Below are 19,072 nucleotides of genomic sequence, written 5' to 3'. Positions count from 1 at the left end.
GTGCATTGTTCACCTGGGGAAGAGATGGCAGCAGGATGCTCTATAGGAAGAAGGCAGGCCAGCAGATGCTGTGTGATGCTCTGGGAAATGTTCTGCTGGGAAACCTTGGGTCCAAGGGGGACCTATACACAATATTAGGCAGGTGGTTTTAATGTTGTGGCTGATAGGTGTATGTTTAGAGACTAATGAGTTTGACAAGAGCTGATGATGATTAGGGCTGTGCAGTGTACAGAATAAATAAATTTCCACGTTCCTCTATCTGCAGACTATTGTGCGAAATCTACATGCATACTGTCCATGTAAGATATCAATTTGAACCATTAAACATGCAGTGCACAGCATAATAGCCATGTTTGGAATAGTAATATGTTAGTACTATTTCTGGTACATAACTGGATGTCACTTTGTGAACTAAACATGCAATGCAGAAAGTTAATGTGACAAAGTAGAATACTACATTTTTAAATATTAGCATAGCATATTAATATAGTTACCTAGAATGCCATTTCAAATATAGCTAGTGACAGCAAAAACAAAAAATCTATTCATCTAAATTCAAATCTAGGTCACGTTATATATATATATACAGTGAGGAAAATAAGTATTTGAACACCCTGCTATTTTGCAAGTTCTCCCACTTAGAAAACATGGAGGGGTCTAAAATTGTCATCGTAGGTGCATGTCCACTGTGAGAGACATAATCTAAAAAAAAAAAATCCAGAAATCACAATGTATGATTTTTTAACTATTTATTTGTATGATACAGCTGCAAATAAGTATTTGAACACCTGTCTATCAGCTAGAATTCTGACCCTCAAAGACCTGTTAGTCTGCCTTTAAAATGTCCACCTCCACTCCATTTATTATCCTAAATTAGATGCACCTGTTTGAGGTCGTTAGCTGCATAAAGACACCTGTCCACCCCATACATTCAGTAAGAATCCAACTACTAACATGGCCAAGACCAAAGAGCTGTCCAAAGACACTAGAGACAAAATTGTACACCTCCACCAGGCTGGAAAGGGCTACGGGGAAATTGCCAAGCAGCTTGGTGAAAAAAGGTCCACTGTTGGAGCAATCATTAGAAAATGGAAGAAGCTAAACATGACTGTCAATCTCCCTTGGACTGGGGCTCCATGCAAGATCTCACCTCGTGGGGTCTCAATGATCCTAAGAAAGGTGAGAAATTAGCCCAGAACTACACGGGAGGAGCTGGTCAATGACCTGAAAAGAGCTGGGACCACCGTTTCCAAGGTTACTGTTGGTAATACACTAAGACGTCATGGTTTGAAATCATGCATGGCACGGAAGGTTCCCCAGCTTAAACCAGCACATGTCAAGGCCCGTCTTAAGTTTGCCAATGACCATTTGGATGATCCAGAGGAGTCATGGGAGAAAGTCATGTGGTCAGATGAGACCAAAATAGAACTTTTTGGTCATAATTCCACTAACCGTGTTTGGAGGAAGAAGAATGATGAGTACCATCCCAAGAACACCATCCCTACTGTGAAGTATGGGGGTGGTAGCATCATGCTTTGGGGGTGTTTTTCTGCACATGGGACAGGGCGACTGCACTGTATTAAGGAGAGGATGACCGGGGCCATGTATTGCGAGATTTTGGGGAACAACCTCCTTCCCTCAGTTAGAGCATTGAAGATGGGTCGAGGCTGGGTCTTCCAACATGACAATGACCCAGGATAGCCACACAGCCAGGATAACCAAGGAGTGGCTCTGTAAGAAGCATATCAAGGTTCTGGCGTGGCCTAGCCAGTCTCCAGACCTATACCCAATAGAGAATCTTTGGAGGGAGCTCAAACTCCGTGTTTCTCAGCGACAGCCCAGAAACCTGACTGATCTAGAGAAGATCTGTGTGGAGGAGTGGGCCAAAATCCCTCCTGCAGTGTGTGCAAACCTGGTGAAAAACTACAGGAAACGGTTGACCTCTGTAATTGCAAACAAAGGCTACTGTACCAAATATTAACATTGATTTTCTCAGGTGTTCAAATACTTATTTGCAGCTGTATCATACAAATAAATAGTTAAAAAATCATACATTGTGATTTCTGGATTTTTTTTTTAGATTATGTCTCTCACAGTGGACATGCACCTACGATGACAATTTCAGACCCCTCCATGATTTTTAAGTGGGAGAACTTGCAAAATAGCAGGGTGTTCAAATACTTATTTTCCTCACTGTATATATATATATATATATATATATATACACACACACACACATACATACATATGTTTATATATTAAATAATTTGAAAACATCATTAATTGTAGTAGTAATGATTTTATTCAGTTAAGAAATCAGCACATTGAACATATTTACCTCTGTATATACAATGGTCTATTGCACTTATGAAAAAAAAGAAAAAAAGAAAAGAAACAAAAGGAAAATACTATCACCACAGGCCTAACATGGGTAACAGTTTGCACATTTAATATATTTACATTTAAGAGCCTTGCTTTATAGGCCAGTTCACATTACACGGCACAATCTGAGGTTTTATTCACAGGTACAGAATATCTGAGGCATATCAACTTGATCATCCCTCAAAATGTTTTTACGCAGGCATCATAAAATTTGGTCACTCTCAAAGGAAAATTCAGGTTTAGGGATGTTTACATTTTCTGATGGATTCACAATTTCCTCTGTTGACTAAAAGAACACTTTACCCCAACAGCGGTTTCCTATCTTGTTTGCTCTCAAAATGTTAAATAAAACTATTTTAAAATTCTGATTGGCAATATTTATCAGTATATTCACCTCAGAAAAAGAACACAGGATGCATATAGCTCCTCTGAACTCATGTAAACGGATTTCAAGAGCACACCTGTATACTGTAGCTTAAGATCACTGTTAGTATCAGTGAAGTGTAAGTGCATTTAATCCATGTTAAAAGTCCAAATGACATTCAGCAGCAATTATACAACATCTACTTGATCTGAAAATCAAAATGTAAAAAAACAACAACAAAAAACAACACTTTCAGTCAATCCAAGAGCAATGGCCATATGAACCACGGCAAATATCAGTGTTCACAACAGTATAGCAGTGACTGTGATGTATGTGTGGGTGAGCTGTACAGTAGTTTTCAATAAATTCAGTATTTTCAGACAAGGTAAAAAAAATAATAATAATAATTAGCTGGATGGCTCCCAGATAATGGAAATGTATTAATACATTTTGAATACACTGAAGTGTTTGGGTTAATGCTCGTCTTTGTCTCGTTGACCTTTCTTCTCTTTCTCATCCTGCAGTGCTGTGCCGAGTTTCTTGATGAGAACAGACAGAACTTTATCCAGAGGGTCCATCACTCCTCTCTGCAGCCACTTGGGAATAGTGGTCCTGGCATGATGGAATCCCAGCTTTTGCAAAATGTAGTCCACTCCAACCGGATCAATCTTACGACCTGTCCATGAGATCAACCTGCAACATCCCGCAAAGTTCATGTTACATCAATTCATTACTAGACATTAAACACATAGATGGCGTATGCAAATTCTGATTTGTACAAAGTATGAAAATAACAAATTGTGCTACTGTGGAAAAGAACATACTTTGTTATAAGTCAACCAATTTTATTTTATTAAAAATGTCAAAAATGCCTGTGCATATCTGTGATTTGTGTTGATGTTCGGTGATATTACCTTAGTGTGGGCTCCAGATGCCAGGTATTACAGAGGAACTCTCTCCAGTCCACGGTGGTGTAGTTCAGTCCCTCTTCTTTCTCCTTTTTCTCTGATGAGCTCTCGTCCTGCTGTGCTGTGGGGCTCTTCTGACCAGGCCGAGATGCAAAGATTCGTGGAGCAAACAGGGCTGTAATGTAAAAGTACAGTCAATTTTGATTTCTTGTTGGTTGTCTTGATGTCCATGTTTTCAGTGCTCATGTTGTTGGATCTCACCTTTCTCCTTCTCTTTCAGGTATGCTGACACCAGGTCGTGCAGGAACATGATGAGCTCTGCATCCATGGTGACACAGATGTGATCGGTGAACTCGGTCACCACACTGCACTCCACTTTGGGCTTACTGCTGGCATCTACAAAACAAAGCTCAGAGTCAGCGCTCTGTTTTCTCACACTATACAATCACATCACAGGCATCTATGATTAACTTATCAGGGGCTACCAAAACATACTTAATGCTACATGTCAAATTAAAAGAAAAATTGTCAGTTTGTCTGTACCGCTAAGAGAGGGTTCCTCTGGGTCTTGTACATGGATGGATTTGAACTGGAGCTGCATTTTGGGAAGGGCGAAAATTGTCTCTGTTTCGTGGTTGTAGCTGGAGGAGCCTCTAAAGCCACTCAGAAGACTGGAGCTCTTCGCTGTAGCTCCGCTCTCAGAGTTATTTGCATCCACGTTCCGCAGCAAGTTCAGCTCTGACATGAGAGAGAAGAATTGAGAAGACAAGAATGAATAATATATTTTTAGCAATAGAGAATAGCAACCTTTAAACATGTATCCTTATCACATGTATCCTTAGTGGAGAATACATCCCGAACCAAGATAGCGTACAAAGAGTGAGAAATGTTGAAAATTGTGAGTCAAGTCCCCCCCTGTGCTTTTTGTGCAGAGGAGCACTATTTGTATGACACAGAGTTAATACCTTTGTAAAGTGTTCCAAATTATCCCCCAGTTCCTTTTCAGTTGAGATTATACCCATGTAGTAAGTATACAGCCAGACTAGCACACAACGTTTTGATCAGTGTGCAAATTTACCTTCGTTCCTCATGGCAGTGACATAGCTGAACCATTCTTTGACTGTAGCCACCCCATGTGGAGGGTTTTCATGTCGACGGCGGGTAACCTTGGTGATTGTAGCCATTGGGCTCTCTAGAGCACCACAAGGCTTGGTTACCATGGTATTATGCCCAAGGTGAAAGTCAAGGGTCTGAACTATGTATGTCGAGTCATCACTGGAGCCTAGGCAAAGAACAAAACCATTTAGTTTTAATTGATGGATTCAGAGAATACCACCAAGGAGGAAAGGAAAGAAAAAAAGGAAGGAAAAAAGAAACAGGAAGAAAGTAAAGGAGATGGAAGAAAGGGTGTAAGAAGGGAGGGAAGAAAGAAAAAAAAGGGAAGTAAGAAATGAAAGAGATACAGCAAAAGAGAGAGAATGTTAATAAAAAGAAAAGGAAGGAAGAAAGAACATAAGAAGGGAAGACAAAAACAGAGAATTTAATGGATTGCAATTTGAATGCAAGAATGCAATTTATGTATTCAGGGAATACCACCAAGGAGGAAAGAAAGAAGCAGCAAAGAAGGGAGAGAGTAAAAATGGAAGGAAGAGTGTAAGAAGGGAGGGAAGGAAGGAAGAAAAGAAGGATAAAAAGTGAAGGTGTAAGAAGAAAGGAAGGAAGAGAGTGTAAGTGTAAGATGGGAAAGAGTGAGAAAGGAAGAAAGAAAAAAGAAAGAGAGAGAGAAGAAAGAATTTTACAGATTGTAGTTTGAATGCAAGAATGCAATTTATGGATTTCGAGAATACCACCGATGAGGGAAGGAAGAGGAAGCAAAAAGTACAAGAAGGGAAGAGAGTAAGTAGGGAAATAAGGATGTAAGCAGGGAAGGAAAAGTGTAAGAAGGGAAAAGAATGAGGAGGAGGAAGGCAGGAAGGAAAGGAAAAAAGAAAGAGAGAAATAAAGGATTTTATAGATTGCAATTTGAATGCAAGAATGCAAATAATAGATTCAGAGATTGCCACCAAGAAGGAAAGAAGAGAGTAAGACAGGACGGACGGAAAGGAAGAGTGTAGGGAAGGGAAGAGAATAAATAAGAAGGAGGGAGAGGAGTAAGAAGGGAAGCAAGAGTCAGAAGAAGAGTAAAGAAGGAAAGAATGAGGAGAGTAAGAAAGTAATAAAGAAAGGAAGCAATTGAGAGTAAAAAGGGACGGAAGAAAAGACAAAAAGGAAGACGAAGGCAAGAAGGAAGAAGGAAGGGAGTAAGAAGGGAAAAAGAGAGTAGATGGAAGGGAATAGATAGTTGGATTAAAGCTAGCTTTGTGCTTGTACCATCCTCCCAGATCTTCTGTGCTTCGGTCCAGAAGGCAATGTTGGGCTCTTCCAGGTGAAACAGCACCCAGGATTTGGAACGGAAGTTAGGCCCGTGGAAGCAAGCCAGGGTCATATGGTTGCCATGGAGACTCATTGAACCGCCCAGCTGTACAGCATCCTCTGGGAGGGGCATCTGAAACAGGGAAATGTGGCATCCTGCCACCATCTTCAACACACTGGGCCAATGCCTGTGATGAGCTGCATCCATATCTGTAAGAGAGAAATGCATGTTTGTGCTAGCTATTTATCGTCATTTAATTTCAGCTACAGAACAGTAATTTTAATATATAGGTGCAAGTAATGCAAGTAATGTATAAAAAATTAAATGCATGGATCTACAAATGGAACTTAAATGGATAAGATAGCACTAACAGAGTTCAGCTGCTCCTTTGTCTGTGTTGATGACTGGTGTTTTGGGAGGCATGTAGGGCACCGGGCCCCAGGTGGACAGAGCTCGCTTGCTGGTGTCAAACTGCTGTGTGAAGAACTCCTGCAACTTCATGCCAATCTTTATCAGGTCAGGGGTGGTGGAGCGCGAGATGATCACCTGGAATATGTCCCACTGCAGGTCTCCATGCACGAAGATCTCACTGGAGGAGATACGGATCAGAGAATGATGGTTATGGTAGTGCTTGTTCTTATTGTTTCATCCAACTTACTGTGTGTTTTGAGCTCCCATACCTCTTCTCAGACAGACTGGCCTCTGTGGTGCAGAGGTTCACCTTCCACTCGTCTTGAAGTTGCAGGTCAGCATTACTGAAGATGCCCATCAATATGCTGGAGCCCATATAATCCAGCCGGGCCTCAGTGGAGCCCATGGTGATCTGGATCTTATGACTGGGCTGCTGATTTGGATGTTCTGAAATGTGGGCTGTAATAGGAAGAATATGAGTAATACAGAATAGGATGCCCTATGCCCTATATATTTTTTAATGCTGATAAATTGTTAATGTATAATCAGATTTCAGATAAACCCATCCTTTACCAGCATGTAAAAACGGTTTATGCCATAAGTCAAAAGTATAGCTAAACAAGAGTACATAGACAAACCTTCACTCAAAGCAAAGAAGTGTACTTACAGACCATTTCCAGGGTGTTGACATCAATGTTGCCACCCACTACTCCTCCTTTGGAATCTAGTTTGGAGCGGCCCAGTCCAATAGACATGCTGATCTCACGATCTCTGTTACTGCCCACTGACAGACGGCCATGGCTCTTCAACCCACTTGTCGTCCAACTGTTTAAAACACAAAGGCTCATAAACAAACACATAAAACAGAGATATTATGCATTTTAAAAGTTAAACCAATGGTGTGGTTAGATTCAATTTGTAGAGATTAAGGAGAGTGCTGTTTCTCATACGTATTGTTGCCCATGACGTTGCTCATGTTCATCTGGACATTAAGTTGTTTAAGGTTGATGGCGAACACCACCAGCGTCTCCCATGGCGATCCCTGCTGCGCAGCTGCTTTTCCATTGCGGAATGATGGGGTAGAGGATTTTGTGACTGAGTCTGAGACAATTTATTTAACATGTAAGGATAGTTCAGTCATAGAGTTATAATTTAAACATATTACTAACCAGTGGTGTGCTGCAGAGTGTGTCGATGTGTACCTCTGCGTGGTGCTGAGGAGTCTGACACGCTGCGGGACCGTCCGGTGGCAGGAGACTTAAGGTGTGCATGGCTAGGTGTGGCATCACTGAAGACTGAGGAGGTGGGGTGTTGATTGGACTGTCCATCCCACGTCCTCCAGTATGCTTTACGGCTGGACTCTGGAGACAGGTGCTGGGCAATGCTCTCCACCGAGTCTGGTGTGGCAGGACCTGAGGCTACACACATATTTCATAGCAGTTATCATCAATATGTTTCCAGCATTCATCTGAAGACACAAGATGATGGGAAACAGGTGAGCAGAAATCTATAATGTTGAAAGTATATGTACAGTACATGCATAACCTGGCAAGTTAATGGTCTGGTCTCCAAGAAACAATCTCCTGGCGATGCTTCGGCGGTACCAAGCTCTTGGGAAGGCAAGAATCTCACTCAGACGTCTCATGTCGTACTTAAAGGATGCAGAACCGATATCACACACTGCTAGAAAAACACATGCAATATTTATAATATATATTTATATTGCATGCTGTAGTCTTATGATTATTTATTGTGTCAAACATATCAGTTGATCCAAGAATTCTTGGGCTCGGTACAAAATGGGTTCAGCGTACCCCCCTCCAGTTCACTGTCTCTCCAGGGGGTGTGGTTCCATTACAATATGGAATAGCCTTTCTGTGGACCCCACACCTCCAGTTCAGGCTCAGGCGCAAATTTTCGATTTCATTCATTTTAAATGAATCATTCAGTACATTCAAAATGTTTAATTAAATAAAAATAGAGTTAAAAATCTAGTTAAAGATAATTAATGCATGCTTTTACCACAAGCAAAAGGCTGTATTTTATGTAAGCATTGTAGACAACAAGTCACGGCAGCCCCTCAGCACACTACAGGAAAAAACTAATTTCTGTTTATCAAACGCTGAAACTTTGCTCGGTGTAGAAAAATCTGGAATAATATTAAAACATTGTAATGGTTACCTCTTTGCAACCTGAACTTGTTCAGTACATTAAATATTTGTGACACCTGTGCAAAAACAATCTAAATGCAGCAGATCGAATGAAACAGAATGCTGGTGTTTTTGAAACCTGAAGTTATTATTAACTTGAAACAGTGTCTAAAAATGTGTCGGTCGTGAGTGAAACACTGAAGAAACAGCAAGACTTGGTGCAGGAGTCAAGGACGTTTGTCCAGTGCATTTACATAGGAAAACAATGAAAAAACCGAGCAGGCGCACACAAAAACACATTTGTGTGAATGACCCATAACTCATCCGTTTGTGTATCTGTGAGTGCAGGCACGTGGGAAAAACAAGTTCGGAGGCCTGTTTATTTTTTTCATAAATTACAAACCCGAACCCAAAGCCCTACTTAATAAACTGACCCGGCGGCTTCTAACGTGAACCGCTCTGAGAGCACTATGTACCCAGCATATGTACCCAGAACAACATGTCACTCAAGCAGTTTTTGCAGCGCTTTCCTAATGGGTGCAATTGCGTGGTGGTTAAAACCACTACTGTCAAAAGGTCCCGTTGTCCACCCCTAATCAGTGGCTCTGCTTGCGAGACATTCACGTGGAACAAGGCGTCACTCACGCTCTTCAGATGAGGAGCATATTTAGCATTTACAAAGTGTAGTACAATTTCATAACATTTGCTTCCACAACCCAACATTTGCATTTATTCAAAAAACAAAAAAAATCAATAAATGAAAAAGGCAAATTATACATCAATATTTTCAAAATTTGCTAGAAGATGAAGAATTTTCAGTTACCACAACATCTGATGTAATATTTAATAGCATTTTCCACTTTGCACAGATAGCGTGATCTGATCACAGTGAAGACGCATTTGACTGCAAGGTGTTAATGCAATCCTGCTAAGGAATATCCAGATACTATCTGGATACTGCCGCACTACGAAAAAAATAAACTACTTTAAACCTTTCCAATTATGTTCGGTTTTGAATAAAAATAACCATCCGATATGAAAATTGAAAAAAGCACTAACATTTACATGCAAGAGATCTTTACGGATCTTGTGCAGTGTGCCTGATATCAACATGTAGTGACACAGATGAGAAGCAGGAACATCTAAACCTCAGTTAATTCAGGTACTCCACTAAAATAACAGAATTCTGTTCAAAATGTTGTGTTTGTGCTTAGACTGAATTTCAACTGCACCTGGGAGAAACATTGCTCCGTTTTTGTTCTAGATTTCTGTCTTTTATGACTCATTTGTGGTTTATTATCATAGTGATTGATGTGTCGTAATGAAATTAAAGACTTTCCCCTTGATATCTGAACACAAGTGTGTCTCTCCAGGATTAATCCAATTACCAGGTGTAAACCGGGTCTGAATGATTCCCTTTTATTTTATTATGATACAGTGAAGGCTTTTTTAAAAGCTGAAGTAAATATCGCAGAACTTTATTTTCAATTCCTTACCTGAGATATTGATAAGTGTTGTGTCCATCTTCCCGCCCTTGCTGGCAATAAAGGTGTCAATAAATGCTGGACATCCTGCTCGTCTCATCCTGGAAAGACTGACTTTCACAAACTCCAAGTTGATGGAGAGAGAGTCTTTCCTGCCTGTCACTGAAGACGCCTCCTCATCCACTGCTCCTACAACCAACCAAAGTCACCTCTGTCTTATAATGATCATAAATATCAATAACAGTATAGTGCAAAGCTATTTTGAGCACACAGTTCAAATTGTTTGAGCAATGTCTCTGCATGAAGCTTTTACCCAATGGTCCTGGTCCAGGTGGGAGGCCAGTGACTGCAGACTTTTGCTTGCCAGCTCCATAAGGATGGAACACATATAGTGAGAAATCAGACATGCAGGCGGTGAAACTCAGACCTGAGGAGCTTGTGGGAGGGCCTGTTAGATCTGACTGGCTGCTGTGGTGGCGACTCCGCCCCAAGGGACTGCCTAACCCTGTGGATGGGCCTGTGGAATGTAAGAAATTATCATGATTACCAAAATCAAAATACATATTAAAAGAGGCATGCACAAGATTCAGTGGAATTTCTATGAATTATTCACCCAGAACAGTTGAATAAATCATCTCATGATTAATAGATAATTTGGTCACACTTTATATTAGGTGGCCTTAACTACTATGTACCAACATTAAATACATACAGACTATGTATTTACTGCGTAACTAAAGGTTGTTCTGCAAAATTCCCACATTTGCTACTGAGGTTGAGTTACGGGTAGCTTTAGGAGTAAGGGTAGGGTTAGGTTTTGGGGTGAAGGTTGAGTTAGGGTTAGGGATAAAATGAACAGAGTAACTACAAATATAATTAAATTACAATGCAACAATATGTATATACATAATAAGTACATTGTATGAAATGGTTAAATACATAGTAGTTAAGGCCACCTAATATAAAGTGGGTAATAATATAATATAATAACATAATTTCCAGTAAGTTAATTACATAAATCAACATAAATCAACGTAAAAGTAGGCTTTTCAGTAAAGTACATTCATACCTTTGTTTCCAGGCACTCTATTGGCATTGTGTACTGATGGAGGTGTGGAAGAGGGTGTGTGTTGACCATCAGGTGGATGGGTGGAGCTGGTGGGCTCAAGATCACCCCTATTGGATGAGAAGACCAGGTCCAGAGAGGGAAGTTTCAGCATGCACTCCACTCGAGACATGGGCAGACAACTGAACCGGATCTGAGATGGCTGAGAAATAAGCAAGATTAAATTAATGAACTGCTCTAAAATATTAACGTCAATATTACCAGAACATAAAAAAGTCCTTTGAAGGCATACAATATTGAAGTAATTTTTCTGTAAAAATCTTTGTCCTTTGCACATTCATAAGCACTATGAGAGAAGCTTGTTCAGAGTGGAAAGAATATTGACATGAGAACTTCAATCGTTTTAGCGTTAAATGCGTTAACATGCAATACACTGAACAAGTTTCTTTCTAGCACTCATGAACATGCAGCAGAGATCATGATTTTCACTGAAAAATGACTTTAATTTTGGGTTGTTGTTTGCCTTCAATATGATGCAAGAGTCACATGGTCTACTTTTAGGATATTAGGAGCCTTATTAAAGCTTTAATATGTTGCATTAACTGCCATTATATTGTATAAATAAATACATAATGTAAAATTCACTAAAGCATCTCCTTTGTTCTGTATAAGAAAGAAAGACATGCAGGTTTGGAATGAAATTAGGGTGAGTAACTTGGAACATTTCCTTTAATATGACCAAAACATCAATAATAACACATATTTATGGCTGGATGTTTACTTTTTTCTCTGCAGAGTTGATCTTCTGTAAATTGCTTCTCTTTAACTATCAGAGCAGCAGAACATGACTATACTCTTGGAATAATGACGGAGCATATGGATTAATATTCAGTACCTGCACCCTGACGTAAACCACCACATCCACAGGGAAGGAAGAGTATGGAGATGTAGCAGAAGATACAAGGGACACCTGAGACTCCTCCAGAGGCTCCACAGAATCAAAATGGCCCACATCCTCCTCAGGTACATTCAGGGCTACACTCCCACACAGAGAAATGTATGTAACTAAATGTATACATAGAAACATCTCACAAACTGTATTGTTCAAATTGGAACCTAAAGCAATAATAAATGAGCCCTTTTTAATCCATCCACACTCCCACACTCACTTGTGTAGTTCCTGTCAACTGGTGTGATGGGAATGGTCTCCAGAGCTTTCTCCAGGAAGTCCAGCAGACACGGACTAATGACCATTTCCTCTGGCAGTGTTTGCAAGGCAACCCATGCATACAGCTTTGCAGTCTTCCCCCCTGCACTCGACTTACCTTTACCTGCTCACACAAACAGAATCGCATAAAGTCTCTATGCTGACTTATGCAAGAAAACCAAGAAAATCCATATGCCACCAAATGTATCTTCAGCATGCATGTAATGTGTATGAAGCAGCAATGCAGCCATAACACCCAAAGATTGTTTAAAACAAATTGCTTGCAGACATGCTTAAACTGCAATGAGAAATCAGAGCAAAAATTTATACAAAAGCTATAAAAAAAAAAAAAAAAAAAAGAGCTATTTAAGGCATTGTGATATTTAGTGACATCAATTGTTCTAATATATAAAGTCAAAGTTAACACAAGGAATATTCTGGAATTGATACAAGTTAAGCACAATTGACAGCATTTGTGGCAGTGTTGATAACCACAAAAATGTATTTCGACTCATTCCTCATTTTCTTTAAAAGCAAAAATCTTAAGCCACTTAAAATGGAAGTGAATGGGGCTAATAGATTAACAATAAAATAATCACGGTTTCAAAAGTATAGCCACAAGACGTAAACAATACAAGTGTTAACATGATTTTAATAAGATAAAATCGCTTGCTAACCTTTTCTTCCAATCCAATTTTACAACTTTGTTACCATGACGACATAACGCTGTAAACACTAAAACTCTAACACCACCGTAAAAATTACGATTTGATTAAATTTACAGCTTAAATAATATATGAGTTTTAACAGAAGAATTAATTTAAGCTTGTGCTTTAATAAAATTATTTGCTTTACATTTCTACCTTTAAACTCTCCTTTTTCTACCTTTATTGGCCCCATTCACTTCCATTGTAAGTGCCTCACTGCAACAGCCTCATTGCAACATTGTTTTATATATATATATATATATATATATAAAAAGAAAAGGAGAAACGAGTCAAAAATCATTTTTGTGGTCTCAACCTTGTGCCACAAATGCTGTCGATTGAGCTTAACTTGTATTGAACCAGGAATATACTTTTAAGTTACATTTATAATTAATTATTATTATTTCAGATTCTTATAGCATCTAATCTTTTTAGAAGGCACCAATTGCTTTATCTACCAGCTCTGGACACTCTGGGAATTCTTCTCAGACTTCATGAGGTATCCACCTGGGATGTTTTTTTAAACGGTATTCAAGAAGATTTTAGCCCATGTATGCTCAGCACTTGTTAGCTGCTTTTCCTTCACTATCCTGTCCAACTCATTCATTTCTAAATTCTTACATAAGCACAATTTGTATTTATCTACACAAATAATTTCAAACATTTGCATAAAGAGTTTAGATTTAGTGGTTTTTAAGATTATAAGAAAGTTAGTTCAAACCAATAAATGAATGATTAAAAAAAAAAAGCTGAGATCAGAAGTGTGGGCCATGCTCCAGAGACAAAAATGAAGCTTAGAGCATGTAAGCAGTCAGCAGCTGATGAGACAGAAAGAGAGTGTGTACCTGAAGGGAGAGGAGGGGGAGGGGGGGGAAGGAGAGTATTAGTCTTGCCAGGGCCTGAACCTGCGGGTGCATCTTTCATACCATACAGCTTGGACTCTTTGGATAGGGTTCTGGGGAGAGATGAGCCACGTGAGGCATTGGGCGAGTCGGTTTTCAGCATTTTAGAGTTGTAGTGTAGCTGTAAAAAGAGATGGAGACAGTGAAAGATTCAGAAAAATATTTTTAGTGCTCAATCACCATAATAAACTGAATATGGTTTAAAAATGTAAACAATATAAGCTGACTGTACACTGTGGGAATTTTGCCATCTTTCACAATTGTTGCTTGTCAGAATTTACAATATAACCCCAATGAGATCTTGGGTCAAGCCCACAGCAGACAATGTGGCAATAAGTCTGACTGTACTATATACAGTATTAAGCTAGCCTTTGTTCAAAACTGACAGAGCTGACATTTTCATATATCATCTTTGAAATGACAAATTGAAATGATGCTGGGCATAGGTCCACAGTAAGGCTGCACACCTTGACATCCACTCCAGGGATGTAGAAGACAGTGGTCTCGATGTCACTGCTCTTGCTCTGCAGAGATGTAGGCACTCTCTTAGCATTCAGTAGATGAGAGCTGGAGGCGAAACTGGGCTGCATCTTTCGCTTCTTTGGTGGAGAGTCCTGATCAAGACTCCTGGAGCTCCGCTCACAACTCCTAAACAACAGAAAGAATAAGCGAGTGTGCAAACATTTGACATAAAAACACTTCAAAGCCCTGATCAAAATTATACCCAATCCATTCAACTTCTGTAAAGTAGCATACAGTATTGCCAAATTAAATGAGATGTTTAGCTAGAATAAAAATGTAGTGCGGGAAGTGATGAAAAATAAGAGCGCGTGGAGATTTTTTGGAATAACCTGCACCAATGTATCATTCATGATAAGACCAGGAATATGTACTAAGAATACAAATAGGGGGGCCTTGGTAGCTCAGCAAGTAAAGACACTGACTACCACACCTGGAGTCGCAAGTTCGAATCCAGGGCGTACCGAGTGACCCCAGTCAGGCTTCCTAAGCAACCAATTGGCCCGGTTGCTAGGGTGAGTAGAGTCATGTTGGGGTAACGCTCCTCGTGGTTGCTATAATGTGATTCTCACTCTCGGTGGTGGGCATGGTGAGTTGTGGATGCCGCGGAGAATAACGTGAAGCCTCCACGCGCGCTATGTCACAGCAGTAACATGCACAACAAGCCACGTGATAAGATTGATGTCTCAGACGTGGAGTCAACTCAGATTTATCCTCCGCCACCCGGATTGAGGCGAGCCACTACACCACCACGAGGAGTTAGAGTACACTGGGAATTCCAAATTGGGGAGAAAATATATATATATATATATATATATATATATATATATATATATATATATATAAATAGGACCACCTGAAAAGCTAAAGATCATCCTTAAGCTGGAGAGAAGTACGTTGTTCATTAAATGCAGTACATACACTAACAGAATGTGAATTCGGATGCAGTCAGCATGTATGGATATCTGTTATGTGTTTCTTTACCTCCGCAGTGCAACATCATCATGCTCGGGTGGCTGGGTGCTAGGGTGCAGCACACACTTGCCACTGTCAATCTCAACTCGTACATCCAGCTCAAAATCAATGTTCCGTTCAGTGGGCGGGGCTAATCCTCCACGCTGAGGGGGTGTGGTTGGCCAGCGCTCACTGAATAATGCACTCAGTCCAGTTGACTTCCTCTGAGAACCCCTGAGAAAACAAATACCAATCTTTTAGTTTAAGGAGCTTGTAATTTTTTTTTAAGTGTCTTCCTCTGAATGCATGCAGAGGAACTTGGGAGGCACTGTGCCAGTGCAGGTTGCGCAGCTGTAAATACCTATAGAACTGAGATCTGGGATTCTCAAAGTGTTGAACCATATTTTCAAAAGATCTCAACACTCCACTCTCATATAAGTCACAGAGTGTAGTAACCCCCTCACAATCCACTCAGACCAGCAGAATGGGTACTTATACATAATTTAGGGCTCAGCCATATGCTCGAGGCAACATTTAAATAAATGTCTGAATTAAACACTCTGGACAATCTTGTCCATACTGAGTGCAAATGCGAGATAACGGGGTGCAACTTCTCCAGTTAGTTTAATAGAAAGGCTTTGTAATGGTGAAATAGGGGCAAGATCTTCCTGTTCAATACAAAACCAGGGAGGGACTCTCTCAGGGGGAAGCGACCAAATGTCTGAGACCAAATGCATAATAATAAAACTAAATCTTGGGTAGGCCTAGCCCAGCTTTGTCAGTCGGCCTATGTAACATATTAAAATGTAATCTAGGATGCTTACCATTCCAAATGAAGAACCTAGCTATACTATCAAATTGCTTGAAATAAGAGAGGGCGATGTCTACAGGGAGAGACTGTAGCAGGTAGTTATATTTTGGAATATAATTCATTTTAATAACATTAACCTTCCCAATCATAGATAAATGTAATGAAGCCCACCTGCCCACATCGCTCAAAAACCTTTTTATTAAGGGGTCAAAATTAACTAACTAAATAACACAAATTTGCAGGGATGGGCCACTGGAAGACACCCAGCTGGAAAGCTGTAACTGGGTTTTGACCAATTTACACTGTATCCCGAGAATTTAGAAAAGGAATTAATAATTCTGTGGAGTCAAGGCATAGATCTAATGGGGTCGAAGATGAGTAATAAAATATCATCAGCGTAAAGCAAAAGCTTATGCACAATACCTCCCAACACCACCCTTTGAAAATCCTGTTTCCTTCTTATTGCTGCTGCTATTGGTTCCAGGGCAAGACAGACAATAATGGGGAAAGAGGGAAACCCTGCCGGGTGCCCCTATCCTGAGTAAAATAATATGAAATTAATCCAATCATTTGTACCGCCGCTACCGGGTGTCTATAAGGTAACTTAATCCATCCAATAAGAGTTTTCCCGAACCCGTATATTTCAAAAATCATCCCATTCTACCATATAAAATGCCTTTTCGGCATCAAGTGAGATGGCAGCAACCGGAGTCTGATCATTCACTACTGACCACAAGATATTGATGAAATGACTAACGTTATTCCTTTAAAGACTTTTGAAGTTTTTTAACCTAGCTACTTTTCATGCTAGATTAATTTTATGTTTGATAAAATTTCTTTTTAAAATTTTTCAAGACATGTGCCTTCAAAGTGTACTTTATTCAAGAAAAAAAACATGTGTTGTATAAAGAGTGCATGTGTGTAACTCACCCTGGTCTGCGGTAGCAGCTGTGCGGTCTGTCTCTGTCAAATTCGTCATCTTTGTCAGAGTCCTCTGACGATGTCGATGAGAGTTCATCACGACGACTGTCGTCAGGCTGGAAGGGAACGTTTGGTGAGAAGACTGCGGGAGTGCCAGGTGCACTGAACACTGAGCAAGATGGGTAATGGGCAGGATCATCACTGATGACAGACAACAGGTCCATCTCTGTCTCCTCTGGGAACTTCAACAGCCAGTGAGAGCCAACAGTCAGATAATCTATCTGTGCATCTAGCCATCTGTTTACCTCTCCAAAATGATTCACGTCTCTTTAACTAGATGAGTGAATCTCATGAAATTAACAAAATGAGTGAATCTCATGAAAACTTTTCCATGTTACATTTCACACCAAAAATCAAAAGATACAAAATTAAAAAATAGGAAATTACATTTTGCATTAAGAAAAAGATGCCTATTTTGGAATCACTGGGATTTTTTGCAGTGAAATTATTATTATTTTATTTTTTTTCACATAACAATAATGAGAAAGATAATGAGAATTTGGAAGGGAGGGTTGCTAAATTGTCATGAAAATAATATCTGATACACACACAAAATCTTAATAGGGATAGTTCAACGAAATTTTGTTTTTCATAATTTACGGATTAAAAACTGTAGGGCTTTTCAAGAACACAAAAGATGATGTTTGGCAGAATGTTAGCATCATTCGCCACACACTTTCATTGCATGTTTTTTTCCATAAAATGAAAGTGAATGGTACTTGAGACTAACATTCTGCCAAACATCTCCTTTTGTTTTCCACAGAAGTCATATGCGTTTGAAACACCATGAGGGTGAGTAAATTACAGAATTGTACATTTCGGGTGAACTATCCTTTAATGGTCCTAAAACAGGCTTTATTCTCTTCAAAGCAATATGCCATTTCTTTTTTTGGGGGGGGGGGATTTGGTGTGAAATTATAGAATTTTTTTTTTTACAGCTTTCATGAGATTAATTTATAAGCCTCTATCCATAAGATCAATGAGCACTAAGCTACTCTATTAGGTCGGTCTATTAGGTAAGTTACTCTAAAACTGCATTAAGATATATGGGAGAAAACTTGCACTGCAACTGAAAGGGCAATCTGATCTACCACTCACAAAACCACCCACCCTCACAAAATATAAATCTCTTTATCTATCAGTCTGCCATTTATCTCCTCAACCAAGCTTCTATATCAAGATCAATGAATTTGAATGTGGAAGGGCACAACTATATTTCCATTGGACACTCACACACAGGGCAAATATTTGGGTAATTGCATCTATTTATCCATCTATGTATCATCATTTTGTCTTTCTATCTATGAAATGTACAGTTGTGGCCAAAAATATTGGCACCCTTGGTAAATATGAGCAAATAAGTCTATAAAAAAATGTATTTATTGTTTATCCTTTTGATCTTTCGTTAAAAATATTCACAAAAAATCTATTCTCTAATGCAAATCAAACAATTGCAAACACAGCACAAGATTTATATATATAAAAAAAAACATATCTTCGTCAAATATATGTGGGGTACAATTATTGGCACCCTTATATTCAACGCAACCTCCCTTTGCAGAGACAACAGCTCTGAGTCTTCTCCTATAATGACTAATGAGGTAGGAGAACACATGGCAAGGGATCGGAGACCATTCCTCCATACAGTATATTTCTCCAGATCTTTCAAATTACAAGGTCCATGCTGTTGGACTCTCCTCTTCAATTCACCCCACAGGTTTTCTATGAGGTTCAGGTCAGGGGACTGGGATGGTCATAGAAGAACCTTGATTTTGTGGTCAGTGAACCATTTTTGTGTTGATTTTGACGTGTG

The 19,072-nt window shown here is 39.6% G+C and overlaps 1 protein-coding gene across 2 annotated transcripts in view; it reads right to left on the bottom strand.

Annotated features, from left to right (window-relative positions):
• Positions 1-3,082: 3,082 nt before the first annotated feature.
• Positions 3,083-19,072, bottom strand: part of LOC127660523 (transmembrane protein KIAA1109 homolog) — a 72,572-nt gene continuing 56,582 nt past the window's right edge. For both annotated transcript variants that reach the window (XM_052150822.1, XM_052150823.1), the window contains 21 exons: positions 17,209-17,441; positions 15,498-15,701; positions 14,462-14,642; positions 13,938-14,115; positions 12,348-12,509; positions 12,074-12,213; positions 11,182-11,380; positions 10,426-10,629; positions 10,125-10,301; positions 8,015-8,161; positions 7,681-7,896; positions 7,429-7,579; positions 7,146-7,303; positions 6,748-6,937; positions 6,439-6,656; positions 6,025-6,276; positions 4,733-4,936; positions 4,198-4,392; positions 3,916-4,050; positions 3,661-3,829; positions 3,083-3,439 (listed from right to left, as the gene is read on the bottom strand). In XM_052150822.1, the coding sequence (XP_052006782.1) occupies positions 3,220-3,439; positions 3,661-3,829; positions 3,916-4,050; positions 4,198-4,392; positions 4,733-4,936; positions 6,025-6,276; positions 6,439-6,656; positions 6,748-6,937; positions 7,146-7,303; positions 7,429-7,579; positions 7,681-7,896; positions 8,015-8,161; positions 10,125-10,301; positions 10,426-10,629; positions 11,182-11,380; positions 12,074-12,213; positions 12,348-12,509; positions 13,938-14,115; positions 14,462-14,642; positions 15,498-15,701; positions 17,209-17,441 (3,933 nt within the window). In that variant the 3' untranslated portion in view covers positions 3,083-3,219. The remainder of the gene's footprint in view (positions 3,440-3,660; positions 3,830-3,915; positions 4,051-4,197; positions 4,393-4,732; positions 4,937-6,024; positions 6,277-6,438; positions 6,657-6,747; positions 6,938-7,145; positions 7,304-7,428; positions 7,580-7,680; positions 7,897-8,014; positions 8,162-10,124; positions 10,302-10,425; positions 10,630-11,181; positions 11,381-12,073; positions 12,214-12,347; positions 12,510-13,937; positions 14,116-14,461; positions 14,643-15,497; positions 15,702-17,208; positions 17,442-19,072) is intronic.

The sequence above is a fragment of the Xyrauchen texanus genome, chromosome 20 (genome assembly GCF_025860055.1).
Source record: "Xyrauchen texanus isolate HMW12.3.18 chromosome 20, RBS_HiC_50CHRs, whole genome shotgun sequence".
NCBI lineage: Eukaryota > Metazoa > Chordata > Actinopteri > Cypriniformes > Catostomidae > Xyrauchen > Xyrauchen texanus.
Note: the sequence above shows the minus strand (reverse complement) of the source record. Positions and strands in the feature narration are given on the sequence as shown.